At 48.9% G+C, this 18137-nt stretch overlaps 2 protein-coding genes across 2 annotated transcripts in view; both read right to left on the reverse strand.

Annotated features, from left to right (window-relative positions):
* Nucleotides 1–1102: 1102 nt before the first annotated feature.
* LOC102382741 (olfactory receptor 4N2-like) lies at nucleotides 1103–2047 on the reverse strand. The gene has a single exon (XM_006028197.1). The coding sequence runs from the start codon at nucleotides 2045–2047 to the stop codon at nucleotides 1103–1105; it is 945 nt and encodes a 314-aa protein (XP_006028259.1).
* An 8420-nt stretch (nucleotides 2048–10467) lies between these two features.
* Nucleotides 10468–18137, reverse strand: part of LOC112551020 — a 28656-nt gene continuing 20986 nt past the window's right edge. Inside the window, exons 2-5 of the mRNA XM_025209554.1 lie at nucleotides 17997–18075; nucleotides 12772–12915; nucleotides 11789–11889; nucleotides 10468–11210 (exon numbers count right to left, since the gene is read on the reverse strand). Of these exons, the coding sequence (XP_025065339.1) occupies nucleotides 11127–11210; nucleotides 11789–11889; nucleotides 12772–12915; nucleotides 17997–18075 (408 nt within the window). The 3' untranslated portion in view covers nucleotides 10468–11126. The remainder of the gene's footprint in view (nucleotides 11211–11788; nucleotides 11890–12771; nucleotides 12916–17996; nucleotides 18076–18137) is intronic.

Consider the following 18137-nt stretch of genomic DNA (forward strand, 5'->3'; position numbering starts at 1 on the left):
TAGAATTATAACATTAATAGATTAATATCTAAATTTAATAGCCATTTGACTGCGTCAGGGGTAGCTGCATGGATTGATTTTAGATAGCCTTTAAATGATCTAACTGGGCAATTGTTCACAATATGTTGTACCATCTGAAAAATCGCACCACAATCGCAACCTGGACTCTCTTTGATTCTCCATTAATGGAGTAGGTAGTTCTTCACTAGATACAGTGAAATTACTTTGAATTGTTTTTGAGATGCTATAGAGTTGCTTTCTAGATACAACTATTCTAAAGCCATTTTTACAGAATGAACAGAGTTACTCCAAATATATTCACATCACAAACACTCCAGGATTGTTAAAGAATTTATCCATAAACACTATGAAATACAGCTATTGCACAGATGCTTCATAGTTACTACAATATCACTCCATTAGCCCAGTAATATTAGAAATTGTATTGCTAAACCACATACTTCCTGCAATTACAATGGATGTAGAAACTCCTCATATAATACAGACTTACTCCATAGATATCCAATAATGATTTCATAGAAATTCTGAAGGACAGCATATGAAATAGTTGCCTGTGAAAAAAGGTGGCTGGACAAGAGGACCCAGAAGGACACTTGCAGTCCTATGTTCCTAAATTTCAAGAAAATTACTGCCAGTTGCTCTCTTAACTACTACATTGCTACCCCATAGGTGTTATGGTTACATTACAAACATTATGTATATAACTGTCTAGCTACTTAGAAAATACCTAAGGGTTACACTAGTGAAAAATTGTAGAGAATTTGACCTTAGATGTTAACCCCAGCCCCCTCCAACTTTCCAGACCCTACCTACCCTTATAAAACTATTAAAGAGCTGTGGTATAGACATAAAATAACCAGCACAACAAACCTATTGATAAGTTGCTTCAGAGGTTCTTTGGAATTATCCCTTAGCTTATACAAAATTACAAGAAATGTACCATCCTAAATATCCTAGAGATTTACTTGAAAGCTACTCTTTAGCCACTGCAGATGCATTATAGATTTACTTGAGAGTTCTTTTGGTGTTACAGGTGTCTGGCATTACATATAGAAAAAAAATCCAACTCCTGAACTTATGCTTACTTGCTCAGTTCTCTACAACAAAGCCCATATCTACAGACCATCCTCTTCATTGCTGACTTCACTTCTTTGTTTCTCAGTGTGTAGATCATGGGGTTTGTAAGGGGGAAGACCACAGTGTGCAACACGGCCACCACCTTCTCCATGGGGATGGTGCGGAAGGGCTGGCAGTAGATGTAGATGGCTGGGACAAACATGATAAAGACGATGATTATGTGAGTGATGCAGGTGGAAGCCACTTTCTTCTGTCTTTGGGTTGACTGTGCCCGTAGTTTGAGCAGAAGGAAGGAGTAGGAGACAAGGAGAAGGAGGAAGCAGAAGAGAATGACCAGGCCATTGTTGGAGAAGGTCAGGATCTCCACCAGGGAAGTGTCTGTGCAGGCCAGCTTGACCACTTGAGGAACATCACAGAAGAAGTTGTCCAGCACATTGGGCCCACAGAAAGGGAGCTGGGCAGTCAGAGCCACCTGGATAGCACTGTGGAATAGGCCCCCAATCCATGTTGCCCCCACCAGGATCCAGCAGAGCTCCCAGCTCACCACAATTGTGTAGTGCAGGGGCTGGAAGATGGCCACATAGCGGTCATAGGCCATGGCAAGGAGGAGGAAGGCTTCAGCTGCCCCCAAAAAGTGGAGGAAAAAGAGCTGAGCCATGCAGCCTCCATAGGAGATGGCTTTGCAGAAGGAGAAGAAGTCAGCCAGCATCTTTGGTGGGGTAACAGAGCAGTAACAGATGTCCAGGAAGGCCAAGTTGGCCAGGAAGAAATACATGGGGGAGCCCAGGTGGGGGTCATGCAGGATGGTGAGAATAATAAGGATGTTCCCTGGGAGGATGATGATGTAGAAGAACAGGAAGAGAAAGAAGAGGATAAGCTGGACTTCTTGGGCTGGGGACAAACCCAGGAGGATGAATTCAGTCACCACTGTCTGATTCTCCAGCTCCATCCCCCTCCCCTATAACACCAGTGCATGAGGCAGGGAATGAGGACAAGAAAAAGCAGCTCAGCAGCACATTCTGGGCTGCTGCAAATGTTGCACAAAGGGTGGGGGGAGGGAGGGGGGAGGGTGTTGTCTACCTGAGCCAGAGCACTACTCACCTCACTGGCAATATGGGTTTGGCTCCTTGTTTTTCCACAGACTATGCACCAGTTTACTGGGTCTGGTTTCATTATCTTTCTGATATCCTAAATTGAAAAATCCCCAATAAGAACCACTTGAGGGTTTCCACCCACTAGAAAGGAGCATCACCCTACATACTACAGGAAGGAAGAAACTTTCCCATAGAAGGATTATTTTAGCACTGCCTATAGATGGTTTTCTTGTCCTTTCTCATGGCAGTCACTATTAGACACAGCATACAGGGCTAACTGAAGCTCAGGTTTGATCAGGTCTGAAAGTTAAAGTTTCACCCAAGCCTCAGTGGTTCATTGCAATGGTGTAGTTAACCACAGAATCATAAAAAGAGGGCTTGAAGGGATTTTGCAAGATACTGTCATCCAGCTTCCTACTCCAGGTAGGCTCATGCTTGTCAGAACTCTCTCAGCCACATGTTTATCATGGTACGCATGGTACCTATTTACTGTTGGGTTGAATAGGAACACTTGGGTATGAGTCCTGTGAAGGGGAAGTAAAGCACTAAACTGTTCAGCACCAAACTCCAGCCTTCCAATCACCTCTGGCCATCCCTCTCTTTTTGTACACTGAGCAGAAAGGCAGAGTTCCAGCATTTTGTCCAGTCAATAGAAGAGGCTTTGCAAGTCCTACTACAAACACATCTGGACCATCAGTCACCTCAGTTCCTTTAAAATCTAGCCCTTAATTGATCTACATCCCAGATCCCTACCTGTATGCTGGGTGAATGTACTGCCTGACCTCCTACAGAGGATGAGGATAACTGCATTAAAGTTTGTGAAACTCTTGGTCCCATAATGCTGGCATCTGTGGGTGGCAGAGATGGATCAGAGGGCAACCAAGAATGGGGTTTGAGGTGGGAGGTACTCACCTTGCTCGCAGACCATCTGAGGAACAGATCACTGTCTTCATCACAGTGAATGTCCTTGGGGTCCTCAACATGGAATCAGGACCAGATCCCATCAAAACATGCTGGCCCTTTCTGAAGGGTGGAGGCTAGGTTTGTCTCAAAGCGGTAAAAAGAGCTGGTAAAAAGGGAATGAATAAGGGAAGTTGGAACCTGGCATCAGGCTCACTTCCATGGATTTTGGCTGTGAAGGCTGTGTTTCAGGGTTGGGGGGAGGGTCTACAACTCACCAGGTAGGGAGCATGCCAGGGACCCTTCTGTGTACCCCATGAATAGCTCATTTAGTAGAGTTTTAACCTGAGGGTCCAGAATTCAACTCTCTGATCAAGCAGCAGCAATTAGATAGAAATACATAGAATCCAGCATGAAATCTATGTGAGGCTGTGGAACCTCCATCCCTGGAATTTTTTAAGAGCAGGTTACACAAACACTTGACTGGGAAGGTTTAGGCAGGGATGCTCCTGCCTTGAGCAGGGGGTTGGGCTAGACCAGTGGGGCCAACCTTTTCTGTAGGCATGTCACAAATTAGCTCTGCACCCTTTCTTGGTGCCACTCCAATCCCCTTCTCCTGGCCCATCTGCTGCTCTGCTTTCTGCTTCCTGCCCTATCTGGCAGCGTTGCTTGTCCCCTCCCTGATCTGCTGTGGACCACATACAGAGGCTTCCCATGTCACTTGCGGCATGCATGATGCAGATTGGCCACCTTTGGACTAGATGACCTCATGAGGTCCCTTACAGCCATACTTTCCTGTGATTCACCACCACTGCTACAACTGCTGTACCCAAAGAGAGGAACAAAAACAGCTTCAGGGCTCAGAGATGGGCACTTTTCCATCCAGCTTCCTGTATGCCATTCTCTGTGTGCTGGCCTCTCTATCAGTGCCTTCCTTAGGCCAAATGAGTTGCTATGCTAGGTTTCCAGGGGGGCAGGGATTTAGCCCAGCTGATAGGACAGCTAGGGAAGGGCTGGAGGGTGGACAAGCAGCTGGATCCTGGGTGTATAGTGTTGCGGAGGGGCCCTGGATAGCTCTCCAGCTGTAGAGAAGTCTCAAGCAGGAAAGCACAGAGCAGCTAAAGATGAGGTTCTCTAATGGCCTCCACAGCCCCCAAGGGTACCATCCTGGGCCATGGGGGATGGAAGGATGCAGAAAGAAGATAGAAGGAAAACAGAAGAAGAAAAAAAGAATAAGAAAGGAAAGAAGGAATGGTAGTAAAAATGGAGGGAATGGGAAAGAAAGGTACCTTGAGATAGCAGGGCACAGACTCACCATGCATGCAAAAGTGCAGTGGCAGAACTGCTAGGAAGGCCCCATCTCCATCCCTCCTGCAGAACATCCCCTTTTGCCACCTCCAGCTATATCTCCTATGACACGCTATGTGCTGGCACCGAAGGCTGGGCTGGGGTTCCCAGGTTTAGAAGGCTGGAGCTCAGAGACCCAGGGGAGGAGCAGCTGTTGCTTAGTACAATGGTCTTGTTTGTAATTCAGTACCTGTACTAGAGACAGGTGGGTGTGGAGACATAGGGTCCTGTCCCCACACTGAGAGGGCAGGAGAAGGGAGGAGGCTGGCTATTTGGTCCCACAGCAAGACAATATTCTCACAGCATGGGCTGTTGCAAAGCTCCCTCTCTGTACGACCGGGAACGAAACTTGTGACAGGGCAAGGCAGATGCATCAAGTGACACAGGGAGGGTACTACACAGAACCCAGGAGTCCTGGCTTCCACAGAGGTACAATTAATCAGGGGCTGTGATAAAGGCCAGGCCAGCTGAGACAGCAGCTGTGGCTGGGCCAACAGTGTTGGAAGCTGCTGTTTTTGCACCCCCTCCAACACTCCCCACCGTCTACAGTCTGCACAAGTTCAAGCCCTCTGGGTCCTTCCCCTTCTTCCCAGTCAGCAGATCAGAGGGGGCAGGAGTCACTAACCCCAGAGATGGAGACAGGGCCAGAAGCCAGGCACTGCAGCTCTGCGGCAGGGTGGGGTGGCTTTTCCTTGTCCACCTCTTTCAGTGTGCGCTGGGCTGAGGGCTCTGAATGATGCAGCACAAACCTCAAGTCCCATGCCAGTTTTGGCTGTGGCTGCTGCCCAGGAACTATGACACCTGGGTTCTCTTCCTGGTTTTTTCCCTGGGTGTTACCAGCCCCTTCCCCTTTGTATTGCTGAGTATGACGCAGAAAAACTGATGCTGCCCTTTGTGCAGTGCAGGGGGGCTGGGAAGGACCCGGTCAGAGACACCAACTCAGGCCCAGGGAGAAGAGGGTCAACTGCCTCAATGAGGCTTGCACCCTTGGCAAACCCTGCAGGAGAGGAGGAATGGGAGAGGAGGGGAGGTGTCATTAAGTGCCGGAGAGAGGGGGTGCCAGGAGTCAGGGGTTCTTACTTGCTTCAGGGACTCAGAAAAGCCCCTGGCTGCTGCTGTGTCATGGTCTCAGCTCAGTCCTTGCCTGGAGTCTGCAGGGGACCTGTTTGGCTGGGACAGTGGGGAACTGGAGTCACTGACAAACAAACTACACAGCAGAAGGGGCAACTGTGCCACTGCACCCTCTTGGATCTGTCCCTGGTTCTGGCTCCCAGCTCCCTTGTGTTATTCCTGTAGGATCCAGGAGACTGTAACCCCTCTAACTCCTGGACCCCATCCCCCACAGAGATGAAGATGAACCCAAATGCTCTGAATCCAAACCCTGTAGCTACAAGGTAATCTATTTCTGTCTATAGCCACGCACACATATTGACTACCCAATGGAAGGAACGATTCAGTATCTGTACTACATAAAGGGTACTCAGTGGAGCTGGCTGGTGGCCATCCACCCCTGAAAGAAGGAAGGCTATAACTTGGGTCCATGTTTTTCAGAGGGGCTGTAGCAGGTCTTGGCCATAAGGATGGCCATGATGACCCTTGCTGGCCAAGATAGTCCTGCCCCACTCTGGCTCCTTGGGGTACCCTCCTTTGTCTACCTTTCCTGCCACACCTGGAGGGACCCTATAGTACATAGGGAGGTGGTGTCAGTGTCCAAGAGTGAGCCTCAGCTGTCTAGCACATCACATGTCTAGCTGGCACTAGACTCAAACCTCCAGCACTAAATCATGTCCTTCCTGGCCCTAACCATGCCCTAGGGAACTAACCAATTAGGGGGCAATAATCATATTCTTTTGCCAACCCCATAGCCAAGTCCATACCCAGAGATGTGGGTTTTCTGGAAAATTTTGAATTGGAAATTTTCTGGAAAATTTTCCAATGCCCGAAATAGAGCGTGATCTGATTTAGTATGTTTATTTGACTTATATTTAGTCAATAAAACTAAAATAGTACCCGCATATTAATTTTATGTTCCAGTAGCCACAAGTATTTGAACTGAAATATTTGATTAGGAAAAAAAAATATAGCACACTTAAAGTGGTTTAAATGTTATATTCAAACAAATTCAAAGCTTTATGTGGAAAGAAATTAGTTTTATAGGAATACTTGTAAAAATGTAAAGACTTCCCTTACATTCATAGTTTCATAGTTGGTAGGGTCGGAAGGGACCTGAGCAGATCATCAAATCCGACCCCCTGCCATGGCAGGAAAAAGTACTGGGGTCAAATGGCCCCAGCAAGGTGTTTGTCTAACCTCCTCTTAAAGACCCCCAGGGTAGGAGCCAGCACCACTTTGCTTGGAAGTTGGTTCCAGATCCTAACCACCCTGACTGTGAAGTAGTGCCTCCTGACGTCTAGTCTGAATCTACCCTCTGCCAGCTTGTGACCGTTATTTCTAGTCACTCCTGGGAGTGCTCGGGGGAACAGGGACTCCCCCAATACCTGCTGGTCCCCTCTGACTAGTTTGTCACAGGCCACTAGATCCCCCCTCAGCCTTCTCTTGTGGAGGCTGAACAGGTTCAGGTCCCTTAGCCTCTCCTCATAGGGCCTGCCCTGCTGCCCCCTGATCATGCGAGTGGCCTCTGAACCCACTCAGTGCTGTCCACATCTCTCCTGAAGTGTGGCACCCAGAACTGGACGCAGTACTCCAACTGCAGCCTGACCAGTGTCGCATAGAGGGGGAGGATCACCTCCTTGGACCTGCTTGAGATGCATCTGTGGATGCATGACAAGGTGTGGTTGGCCTTCCTGACCGCATCCCCACATTGGCAGTCCATGTTCATTTTGGCATCAATAATGACTCCAAGATCCTTTTCTGCCTCTGCACTGACAAGAAGGGAGTTTCCCAGCCTGTAGGTATGCTGCTGGCTCTTCCTCCCCAGGTGCAGCACCTTGCACTTGTCAGTGTTGAAACCCATCCTGTTCTCATCCGCCAGTTACTCCTGTATCCTGTCTAGGTCCAATTGCAGCCTATTCATCCCTTCTAGCATGCCCACATCCACCCACATCTTAGTGTCATCAGCAAATTTGAACAGGGTGCTTTTTACCCCCTCATCCAAGTCGCTGATGAAGATGCTGAACAGCTCGGGTCTGAGGACCGAGCCCTGGGGGACACCACAGCTCACATCCCTCCAGGTCGAAAATTGTTTGTTTAAACATTGTTTCTTTAAATCTAAGAAGGCTCTGAAAACTGTTGACACACTAATTTTAGCACACCCAAAGAGCTGTGTATGATATCCCATGGTTGTCCACTCATCTACTTCAGCAGAGTTTCACTCTCTTCCACTGAGGTCATTGCAGCACCTCCAGTTTCACTGTCACTATCTGCAGACTCACTTGCACTACTTATTAGTTCCATTTCAGAATCAGATTGAAGCAAACCTGATTGAGGACTACTTGAACCACATTCTCTTTCGCTAAAGGATGCTTTTACCAATGAGTGTTTGGGTAAGGGCAAGTTATCATCATACTGCATCTTCTTCACTAATTGTGCTTCTGACATTCTCCAGAAGCAAGACATTTTGAGAGATAGAAACAAGCTTAGCAGTGTGTTCATTTGTTAGTCTATTCCTCTTTTTTGTCTTGATTGAGCTGAAAACCTTCCAGTTCTGTTCACAAGAAGCTGCTGTTGGTGGAACGCATAGGATCTTTAGATCAATCCTGGCCAACAGGCAGGTGTTACAGTATCCCTTCCACCATGTGAAAGGAGACATATTCTCTGCTGCTGGCCAAATGATGTCTTTCCTCCAAAGTTTTTCTTTTGCGCGGTATTCGGCAATGTCATCACAGCTATTTCGTCGATGTTGGGGAAATTCTTAGCTACTTCCATAACTGTATTGAGAGCTGTAGATAATTCATCTTCTGATAAATGTTCTCCTTTGCGTTGAGGATCCAAAAGGTTTGCTGCCAGATGAACTGGATGAGAGCAAAATTCAGATCTCTTAGTAAACATTTGTTTTACTTCTTCTTCTTTGGATAGAGGTGAAGAAGGCAAAAGCTCAATCATTTTCATTCAGTTGTCTGAATATCTCTGGAATATTTGAAGCCACTGAAACTGGTAGTACCAAATTGAATACTCCTGGAACTTGAACCCAGAACACATCATTGTCAAGAATCTGCTTCCGAATGTTCACAGGAATAATCTGGGATTCTGTGTCAGCTGTTGAAACACACTGCAAACAGTTTTTTGTGCACAGCAAACTATGTAAACACTTTGTAGCTGAGTCCCATCTAGTTTCTCCTGGCAATAAAAGTGCACTTTCCTTCCTCTGCTTCTCTTTTTGTAATATCTTTGAAGTCTGATTAGCAACATGATGATTGTTGAATACCTTCACAGTCGCTTTGCAGTTTGCCAATATTGTCGACATTGTCTTCACGCTTGTTATGTCTTTTGCCAGAAATTCAATCCATGAACAAGACAGTCAAATTATATTAAATAAGGATTCTCTGCCTTTAATGTTTGCTATGCAGCTTTCTGTTACTTGCATTATCAGTTACAAGGGCTTGTACCTGGGAGGACCTGCACTTTCAGTCTCTTCACTCAGTAATTTGGCTATGTATTCACCTGTATGATGAGAAGACTTGGTAGCAATTGCTTTTAGGAATATTGGTTTAGGTGTTGTTAACTTAATTTTCAATAAAGGATTTCCTTGTATATCAGTCCATCCATCTGACATCAGAATCAGTGATTCAATCCTTTGAATAGCCATTGTTTGAACTCTGTCATACTCTCTATCTAAGAGAGAATGTGATAAGTGATAATGTGATGGTAATTTATATGAATTTTATGCAACGATGAATTTTTAGAAGTGGAAAATTTCCCACAGAAAAATAAAGCGCTGGAAAATTTTCCGCTCCACATCTCTGGTAGTGGGATAGACTGCCCAGGAAGTTGTGGGATCTCCTTTCTTGGAGGTTTTCAAGAAGAGCTTGGGTAAGTATTGGCTAGGGATGAGTCAGGAGTAGTATTTCTACAGGGGAGAAGGGGGGTGGACTCAATGACCCTTAATGTCCCTTCCTATACTTCTATGATTCAGACTTGCTACTCAGTGGGAATTAAACTGGCTTGTACATGCCTGCCTGCAGAAAGCATCATTGGATAAAATACTTGGGAATGCTCTCAAGGAGATGATACTCTTTTTCACAATCATACAGAGAGCCAGGAATGCATGTACTTGTGAGCGTGTTGCACATGAGGGACAGAGAAAGCAGAAATTGTAGCAGGAAAGCAGAAAAATCTTTTCTTTGCTCTGCTCTGCTCCATGTAGATTTCCATGTGACCCTCATTATGGTGGTATCTGAGCACCTTCTGTAGTGTACAATATCTTTTGTCTGTGATCCCTTCTCTTACCTCACCTCATGGTGAGAATTGTGTGTGCGGAGCAGTGTTAGAACTGGCAGGGTTTGATTTTCATTTTGCTTGGATTGTCTGAGATGCTGTGTGCTACCAATGGCATCTTGGCTGGGGAGCAGTGTGTGAAAAAGGTAGCAGTAGTCTTTGTTCCTGTGTTAAATTCCATGCTTTCCGATCATAGGCCATAAGAGGTCTGCCTGCTGTACAGGCCAGTTTTCCCCTCACGGAGAAAAGTAGCAAGATACCCATGAGCAAAGTGCTCATCTGAGGGCTTCTGCTTGGGTCATACACTGACTAAGTCCAGGCTTATGAGAGACTTGAAGGAAAAGACTGAGGCTTTAAACTTGAACTTTAGAAGCATTTGTGACGGGTACACGGGGACTGAAGGGAAACAACAATGATTTAATTAGTGTAACCCAGGCGGTACTCCAAGAGGTACCCCCTCTCCAATTGAAGGGATCAGAGCAGGTACACAAGCGCTGTGGGAGGTGTAGGGACTCTCTTCCCCTTATAGAGCAGAGCCAGACCACCACTGGGGCCTTAACCATATACCTTTTAATGAGAGAACAGTACTGGGAACATAACAGGCATAAACCAGGAGGTGTAGGGGACACTACAACTCCCCGAGGGGGCAGGATTCAACAAAGGTAGACACTTACAATCATTGACAAAAGACAGGTTTAACAAAATATAAAACACAAACAGCAGAACAAACAATACTGGTTGGGGAAATATAAAAGGTACAAAATACAAAGTGTCAAATAACAAGGACTATAGGGCCTAGGTACGTGGAGGGGGAAGAACACAAAGACCCTTTTCCACTGCAACAAGAATTTCTCCCTGTTACTTCATTCATCCCAGCTGAGATTTGAACTCAGACCTCCCACATGGTAGGAAGAAACCCTACCACACAACCTCCAGGGCTGGCACTACTCTAAGCTGCTAGGGGTCTTGACCTTCCCGGAGCCCCAGCCTCATGACGAGCTGCCTGGCCTCTTATTGCAGGAGCTGGAGGCAGAGCTGGGAACCTCTCAGGTCGCTGCTCAGATCCTTGCTGGAGCTGGGGAGCCTCTCCTGCTGGCCGCAGCCTCTCATAGGGGATCCTGGAGCTCAGCGGGAGCCTCTCCTGCCGGCCGCACGCCGCGCTGCTGAGGCTCCAACTGCCACCTGCAGGTCCCACTCCTTCAGGCTCTTCTGGGGCAACTGCTCCTGCCCTGCTGGCCCAGCTCTTGCCAGCTCTTTGAAACTTCTTCCTCCTGGTCTCTCGCTGGTCTCCCCTCAGTCAGCCGCGCTGCCCCTTTTATCCCCCTCCAGGTGACCCAAGGGGTCAATCAGGGGACACGGAGGGTGAGTCTCTGGGTCCTGGTTGGTGAGAAAAGGGAATCCCAAGTCCTCCAGTCTTCTTTTACCCCTTCAAAACTCCTGGGCCAAATTATTACCGGATTGGTGAGGAAAGGGAATCCCAAGTCCTCCAATCATCTTTTGCCCTTTCAAAACCCCTGGGCTAAGTCACTGCCAGCTAGCCCATCTCATTAGCAATGAATGACAGGTGGAGAAAATGGACCCTGGGATGTAATTAAAGACATTGGCCACAATCTTATTGTACTTTTAGGACATGAAAGTGACACAAACAGGGATTTTAGGCAGCTCAGTCAGTGAGTGTGTTCCTGGGCCACAGTCAGGGGTGACGTGTAGGGGGTGTATGTGGGTGCACGTGTACTCCCTGAGCGTGGCGGTGCACCCCCTGCAAAAAGGCACCTGCGGGCGGTCACTGCTTGCCACTCCTGCCACTGATACTGCCGGCGGCATCTGCGGGCAGTCCATGATTCCTGCCGGTGGCATCTGCAGGTGGTTGCAGACCCCTGCTTGGCGCTTGCCAACTCCCCCTCCCCCCACACTGTGGACAGTGCCAGTGGCATATGCAGGAGCTCCCAGCTTACCGCCACTAGGCTTCTGCTGCCGCGCTCCCACCACCGCCAGTGCAGCCGTACGCCACCAGCCACCAGGGGCACCACACTGCTCATGGCCATGGTTCTCTGCACTGTAAAATCATAAGATGGCTTGATTTCTTATGTGACTCCCTTTTGGCTTGAAAGAACTGTCAATGAATAGACTGAGGCTACTGCTTATATTTAGAGGCAAGATAAAATGGCTCTTAGGCATTTCAGGCCATCTACATTCTGGAGTGAGCCAGTTTCACTGAAAGCTTTTTAAATCTGCCTTCGGCCCCAAATCCATAGATGGATAAAAACCACATCAAGCAGCCATTGCAAGTTGAGGTCGTGCATGCAATTTAGTGGATGAAGAGGACCACTCACCTTTTGTGCAGTCCCCTAAGGGACTGTGCACTTCCCCAGGAAGTGGAAGAGCTGGTTTATAGACCTGAAAGGGTTTGAACAAACATACCAGGAAAAACTCCAGAAACACCAGGCTATGGGTTAGACAAACTGAGTCTGCATCCTCCATTTCTCCTCAAACTGGCCTGCTGGGTGGAAAAGCACACCAGAGTCTGGGGGCCAGAAGAAGGACAAGCCAAAGGGAACCTGACTCTGTAGGCCAGTGAAGGGGCACTTCAGCTGTTTGAGAGGAACAAAGACTGCACGCTGTGGGGTCACAGTTGTTCCTGAAAGGCACTGTTTTACTTCCCCCATGAGTTGGATTGGCTAGTTCTGGCAGGGCAAGAAGGGCTCCTGGGCTTTTTCTGAGATCAGAATTGTTTTCAATCTGACACCCATGGTTTTGCAAATAAAACAACTGTCTAAGTGTTAGTGCAGCAGTTGCTGCCTTGTGTCTAGTTAAAGTGCCCCTTTGTTCCTCCATGCAAGGAGGTGTTGGGTGAGGCTGGGGGAGATGCCAGCCAAAAAGGCTGGAGACTCTTTATAGAAAGTGCTCCAGTGCAGGGCTGGCCTGAGTCATTGCATACCTGGGCCAGGACTTGCTCTCCTTCCTAAGTCGAGCCTCCTCTGATGGCAACCAGCAGGTGGAAGATGGCCTTGCAGTGAGGGTGTTGTTTTGGGGTTCAGGATCTGGGGGCTCAAGTCCCAGCCATTCTGCAATGTCCCTGCACCTGGGGAAGCAAGTCATTCTATGGATGTGCACTTCAGGCTGCCCCCTGTAAAGTGAGGGTGAGTCTTCTTCTCCACACTCATTTTTGGGGAGAAGTCTTTCATGACTATGAGGGGCCCAAGAATGAATGTTGCTGCACTGAAACATGGGAATATGCTTCACTGGCAAGGACCACCTCTACATCCTCTGGAGAGGATGCCTTGAGAGAGCAGTGATGCCTTGGGATTGCAGAGAAAGGCTTGTCACTGCGAGCTCTTCCGGTCAAAACCCCCATTATTTGTAATATTGCATAAATGTAAGTGTCTGCCTTATGGTGTTTAAGCACCGGGGCAGGCAGGAATGATGGCTTCTTTGATAGTGGGGTACCATGCCCTCCTTTCCAAAGCTGCCAGTTTAGGCAGAGCTGGCATCAGAGATAGTTTCATCACCACCCTCATCCCTATGGGGAAATCTGCAGGGTCTGTGTAGAATGGCCACACATGGCTTGGAGTGGCTGGCCTCAACCCCAGCCCCACTCCTGTCCCCACCCTCTGGTCCCACCAACTCCCTGCAATTGTTTGCCCTAGTAGAAACCACAAAGGATGAAGTAACAGAGTTCAGGCCCTCACGGCCACTGGCAGGGGGGTCCTCTCCCATGAGGAAGGTCAGGGGTCTCCTTGTATCAGACATAGGTTCCTCTCCCATGACCAAGGTCAGGGGTCTCCTTGTATCAGACATAGTAAAAACTCTGCCTAAGATTTGGGGGCCCATTGCAAGTGCAAGGCCCTGCCCAGTGCAATGTCCTGCCCAGAAGCAGGGGGAGATGAGGCCCCTGCTTGGACATGTTTATCTCAAAATGAGACACAAGGAAGATTATTGCTTCTCTCTCAGATCAGGCCCAGGAAACCCAGAGAGAAGCATCCTGCCCTAGTGGCTTCTGCCGCTGTGAGGACTGTTCACAGATCCTGGCTCCTGCCCAGGATCTGATGGCTTTATGAGGATGCAACGGTCTCCCCAGGACTCAGCTGGCTTATCCTAGGACAGCAAACCCTGGGGCAGCTAGGAAGGGAGCCTCAGGGGCGGGAGAAGTGATGTCACTAGGGCTCTTCTGAGAGAGAGGATGACACAGAGGGACTCGAGCAAACAAACAAGCCAAACCCCTCTGATGACAGGAGCAGGATAGGAAATGCTGATCAGTACGGTGTGTGTGGTTAGTTAATCTAGTTATAAGGGGTAAAGAACTAAAGAGCCAAAATGCCCAAGTTCCTTCCCTGAGCTCTGTCACCATCTCCCTGTGTAGCTTGGGCAGGATGTTTCAAAAGATGCACTTGCCCATGTACCTGACAACTTGTTGCTAAAAATGTTCCTGGTTTAAATTTTCTGTCATAGTTTAAAACGGCTAGATGAGCAACGTGTATGTGATCTACAACATAAGGGCTTATTATGCTATGACTAGTAAAAAGCACTACAGAGCATGTCAGAACTATTTTATCCTCCCGTCCTTTCAGTACTACTTTACTGCCAGGTGGCGTTTTAGGACAAGATTTGGTATTTTAGCTGGTTTATTTTTTTGGGCCATGCCAGGTTGCTTGGGGGATTGTTGGCGGTTTTGCTTGAGAGAGACGCATTTTGGGGGTGGGGGTTTAGTTCAATAGGCTCCCCTGCAAAGCCTTCTGCTTTTTTCTGGGTGCTTGTTGCTCATTGCACGAGCCTTTGTTGGCTGGGGTGGGAAATCTGTTCATACAAAGGTCCGCAAGAGTGAGCCTTCCTGCCTCCCCCTCACAAGTCTGTGTTGGCATTGGAGGTCTGTACTGCAGGCCTCCCGAAGGGGCTGCCCCCCTCCCCAAGCCTGGTCCCCAAGCAGTTCTGCCCCCTGCTTTTTCTGCCATGATCAGCCTACTCCAACTCCCTCTCCCCCCCTCCCCTCGGCATCACCACACAGTGGCCAGCATGAGCTAACACCTCCGCACAGCAGGGGCATGGTGTGGGTTGAGGTGAAGAAAGAAAAAGCCCAGGCTCAATGAGAGGAATTTTCTTATCACTTAGTCTATTTGCATGTCAATCTTTTAACTGTTGCATTGGCAGATCATCATCACCTGCAGTCATATCCCCCCAGCCTACAACCAGATCCCTCCAATACTTGTTCCCCATCTTGTCCTCCACCCCCCAAGCTTGCCTCTCTTCTCTGGTTCTCCTGTTCCTTCTAAGCCTATTTTTGTCCCCAGCAGCATGTCCCTGTCCCACCCTCTGCTTGCCATTGCTCTGCCTGATGATCTTACTGCTTCCTCTTTCTGCGAGTGCAGGGGTTTGCAGGTCAGGAGTGAGGGGCACAGGCAGAGGGTGCCACCCATGCTAACCACAAGCCCCCCGATGTGCTCATGCCACAACTCCCAGGCCACTGCAGGGAGAGGAGAGTCACGCACTTGGGTCCTGCAGTGCACCCAGCTCTGGGTTGTAATGGCCACGTATAACAGTGTATGGTGCGGGCTATGCTAAATTGTTGTATGTGGTCTTGTACCCAGCCCTGGGGTGCATCTCAGCCCTCCCCATACACTGTTATATGGAGCTGTTAGACTCCAGAGTTGGGTGCCTCCTGTAGGACAGGAGAGGATCAGTTCCCATCCCCCCTTAGACCATTACCTTAAGATTCCTCAACAGAACCTGTAAAACCAGTTGAGTGACTCTGGCTGACCCTGTTTACATTTGAGTGACTCTCTGCCAGCCCTGTTTACATTTTCACTGACATCCTGCCAGACTTCTTAGCTTCTTTCATTTCATGCAGTTGCAGAACAGCAGAGACTCCCTATGCCTGAAGAAGGGTGATTGTGCCTGAAAGCTTGCTTAAAACCTTATTCCAACTACTCAGTTGGTCTAATAAAAGATATCATATCTACCCAAGAACCTTGCCCGCCTATGTCCTTAGACTAACATGGCTACAACCAAAAGCCCCATGCCATGTCTCTGTGTTTTTTCTAGTTTTCTGGTTTTCCTGGAACTGGGCTGTTTTTTGGGCTGGGATTACAGGTGGAAATTCTCCCTGGACCAGCCTATATGGTCAGGGGTGTCCAAGAGAATCCCCCAGTGAGGTATGGCATGGGGTAGACTAGGTCTGAGGTGTAATAGCCATATACACCACTGCATGGAAATGGCAGATGTGTGCCCAGCTCTGGGGTGTAACAGCTGCATATAACAGTGTATGGGGAGGGCTGATATACACCCCAGGGCTGGGTGCAATGGCCACATATAACAGTTTAGCACAACCCACACCATACACTGCCAGTACCCTTCACTCCTGATCTGCAGCTCCCTATCCTCCCAGGAGTGGTGTGCAGTGGGTCCCGGAGGGATCAAAGCCCTAAGCCGCAGGTGTCAGCTTGGGTTCTTTCTGATCCCCCTCTGGTATAAAGCTGGGCAGCTCAGTGTGCAGATGGCACATAGAGGATCCTGAAGACACTCAAACCTGGAGTTGAAAGTAGGAGCCTAGGTGTTGCTAGGTCAGTGATACAGATTTTTGCCTACCATGTGGGAAACCAGGGTTCAATTCTTGGCCAGAGCACCAGAGGATTGAGTTGCTTGCGAAAGGGAATCCCTCACCTCTTTTACCAGGTCTGACCAACTGTCCTAATCACTAAGGTACAAGGCAGGGGTGGGGAGGTGGTCCTCCTCCATGGCTATGTAACTAGCACTTCAGCATGTAAAGATGAACTAGCATTTGGCTCTGAGTGTCTAGATCCTTTGGGTACCTGTGAAAATCTCACTGAAAACCTGCATTTGGTTTTTCTTTTTTATAAAAGAAATGAACCATCTATAAACTAAATTTGATCATTTCTTGCAGGATTCCACACTCCCCATTGTGGATCTTCTTAATAATACTGCTTGGGGGGTACCCTTAGGAGGGGTCAATTGTGCATCTCACCCTCTATCATGAAATAAGTGAATCTTATTGCAGCTTTGGATGCCTTTTTTTTTAAATTCATCTTGGATGTCTTTGTCCACCAGCATTAGTGTCCATCAAGCTATTCTGTAATTAGATACTTTCCCTTCAAAAAATCATAGAAAAGCAGGGGTGGAAGGGACTTCCAGAGGTCACCCTGTCCAACACCCCCACCTGAAGCAAGATCATCTCTATCCAAACCATTATATACAAATCCATTTTCTAACCTATTAACAAAACTATGCAGTCAACCCCAGTATTGCCAACCCTGCCATGAAGTGTGTTGTGGGGGGGCAGGAAGGGGGTTATTTGTGAAGGTGTTGTGGGCTGTGGGTGTATGTGGGGGGTTTGGAGATTGGAGAGGGAGGGTCCCTATACACCCTGGCAGGATGTGGGGTCAGGAGTGAAAAGCAGCAGCAGGGCTGGGGGGCTGTGGCTTGGGAGTGAGGAGCAGACAGACAGGCAGACAGAGACACACAGAGACACACAGAGACACTGACAGACAGCACCCAGCTGGTAAATGGAAGGAAAGGGGTCGCAGGGGGGTGGGGTTGGGGAAGGGATGGGGGAGACTGAGGCCCCCGTAGTGAGGGAGGGAGTGGGCAGGAGCAAGGCAGGGGTGAATGGGGCCCTGGGGCCAGGACAGGTTGTCCAGAGGCATGGGGGGAGAGCGCAACTCCCTGCAGCAGCGCACACACCCGAGTGAGGCATGGGGGCACGTGCCCCCACAGGGTGAAAGCAGGCTGCCCGCTGCAAGCTGGGGCTCTGCACCCCTCTGCCTCCAGAGCTCAGCCGCAGGACCCCAGCATGCCCCCTGCCGCTGTGCAGGCAGGGGATGTGCTACACTGCCAACATGCCCTGTGTCCCCTGCCTGCCTGGTGGGCATCAGTGGCATTGCGCAGCTGAGCTCCTGGGGCAAAGGCAGCAGTGCACAGAGCCCCAGCCAGCAGCCTGCCTCTGCTCTGTGGGGGACCCCCCCTGGTAGTGTGCACTGCTGTGGGGAGCTGTGCTCCTTTCCTGCACCTCTGGATGACCAGCCCTGGCCCTGAGGCCCAATTTGCCCCTGCCCCTGCCCCTGCTCCTGCCCCACTCCCTCCCTCACTGCGGGGGCCTTGATCTCCCCCACTCCCCTCCCTTTCCCTCTCCCCAGCCCCTTTCCCTCCACTTACCAGCTGGGAAAATCTGGAGATCTGAGGGTTGGACTGGGAGATCGCAAGTCAGAGTTATTTGGACTTTGAAATCCTGAGTCTTGTGATGGTTTTGCAACAGTTGGCATTACTGGCTAAGGCTGGGGTGGAGGTAGGCAAAAC

Source organism: Alligator sinensis, unplaced genomic scaffold, assembly GCF_000455745.1.
Source record: "Alligator sinensis unplaced genomic scaffold, ASM45574v1 scaffold842_1, whole genome shotgun sequence".
Classification (NCBI taxonomy): Eukaryota; Metazoa; Chordata; order Crocodylia; family Alligatoridae; genus Alligator; species Alligator sinensis.

Bases quoted from the DNA above. Each gene is read 5' to 3' on its own strand.
- LOC102382741 (XM_006028197.1), bottom strand. From the start codon at position 2,047: ATGGAGCTGGAGAATCAGACAGTGGTGACTGAATTCATCCTCCTGGGT.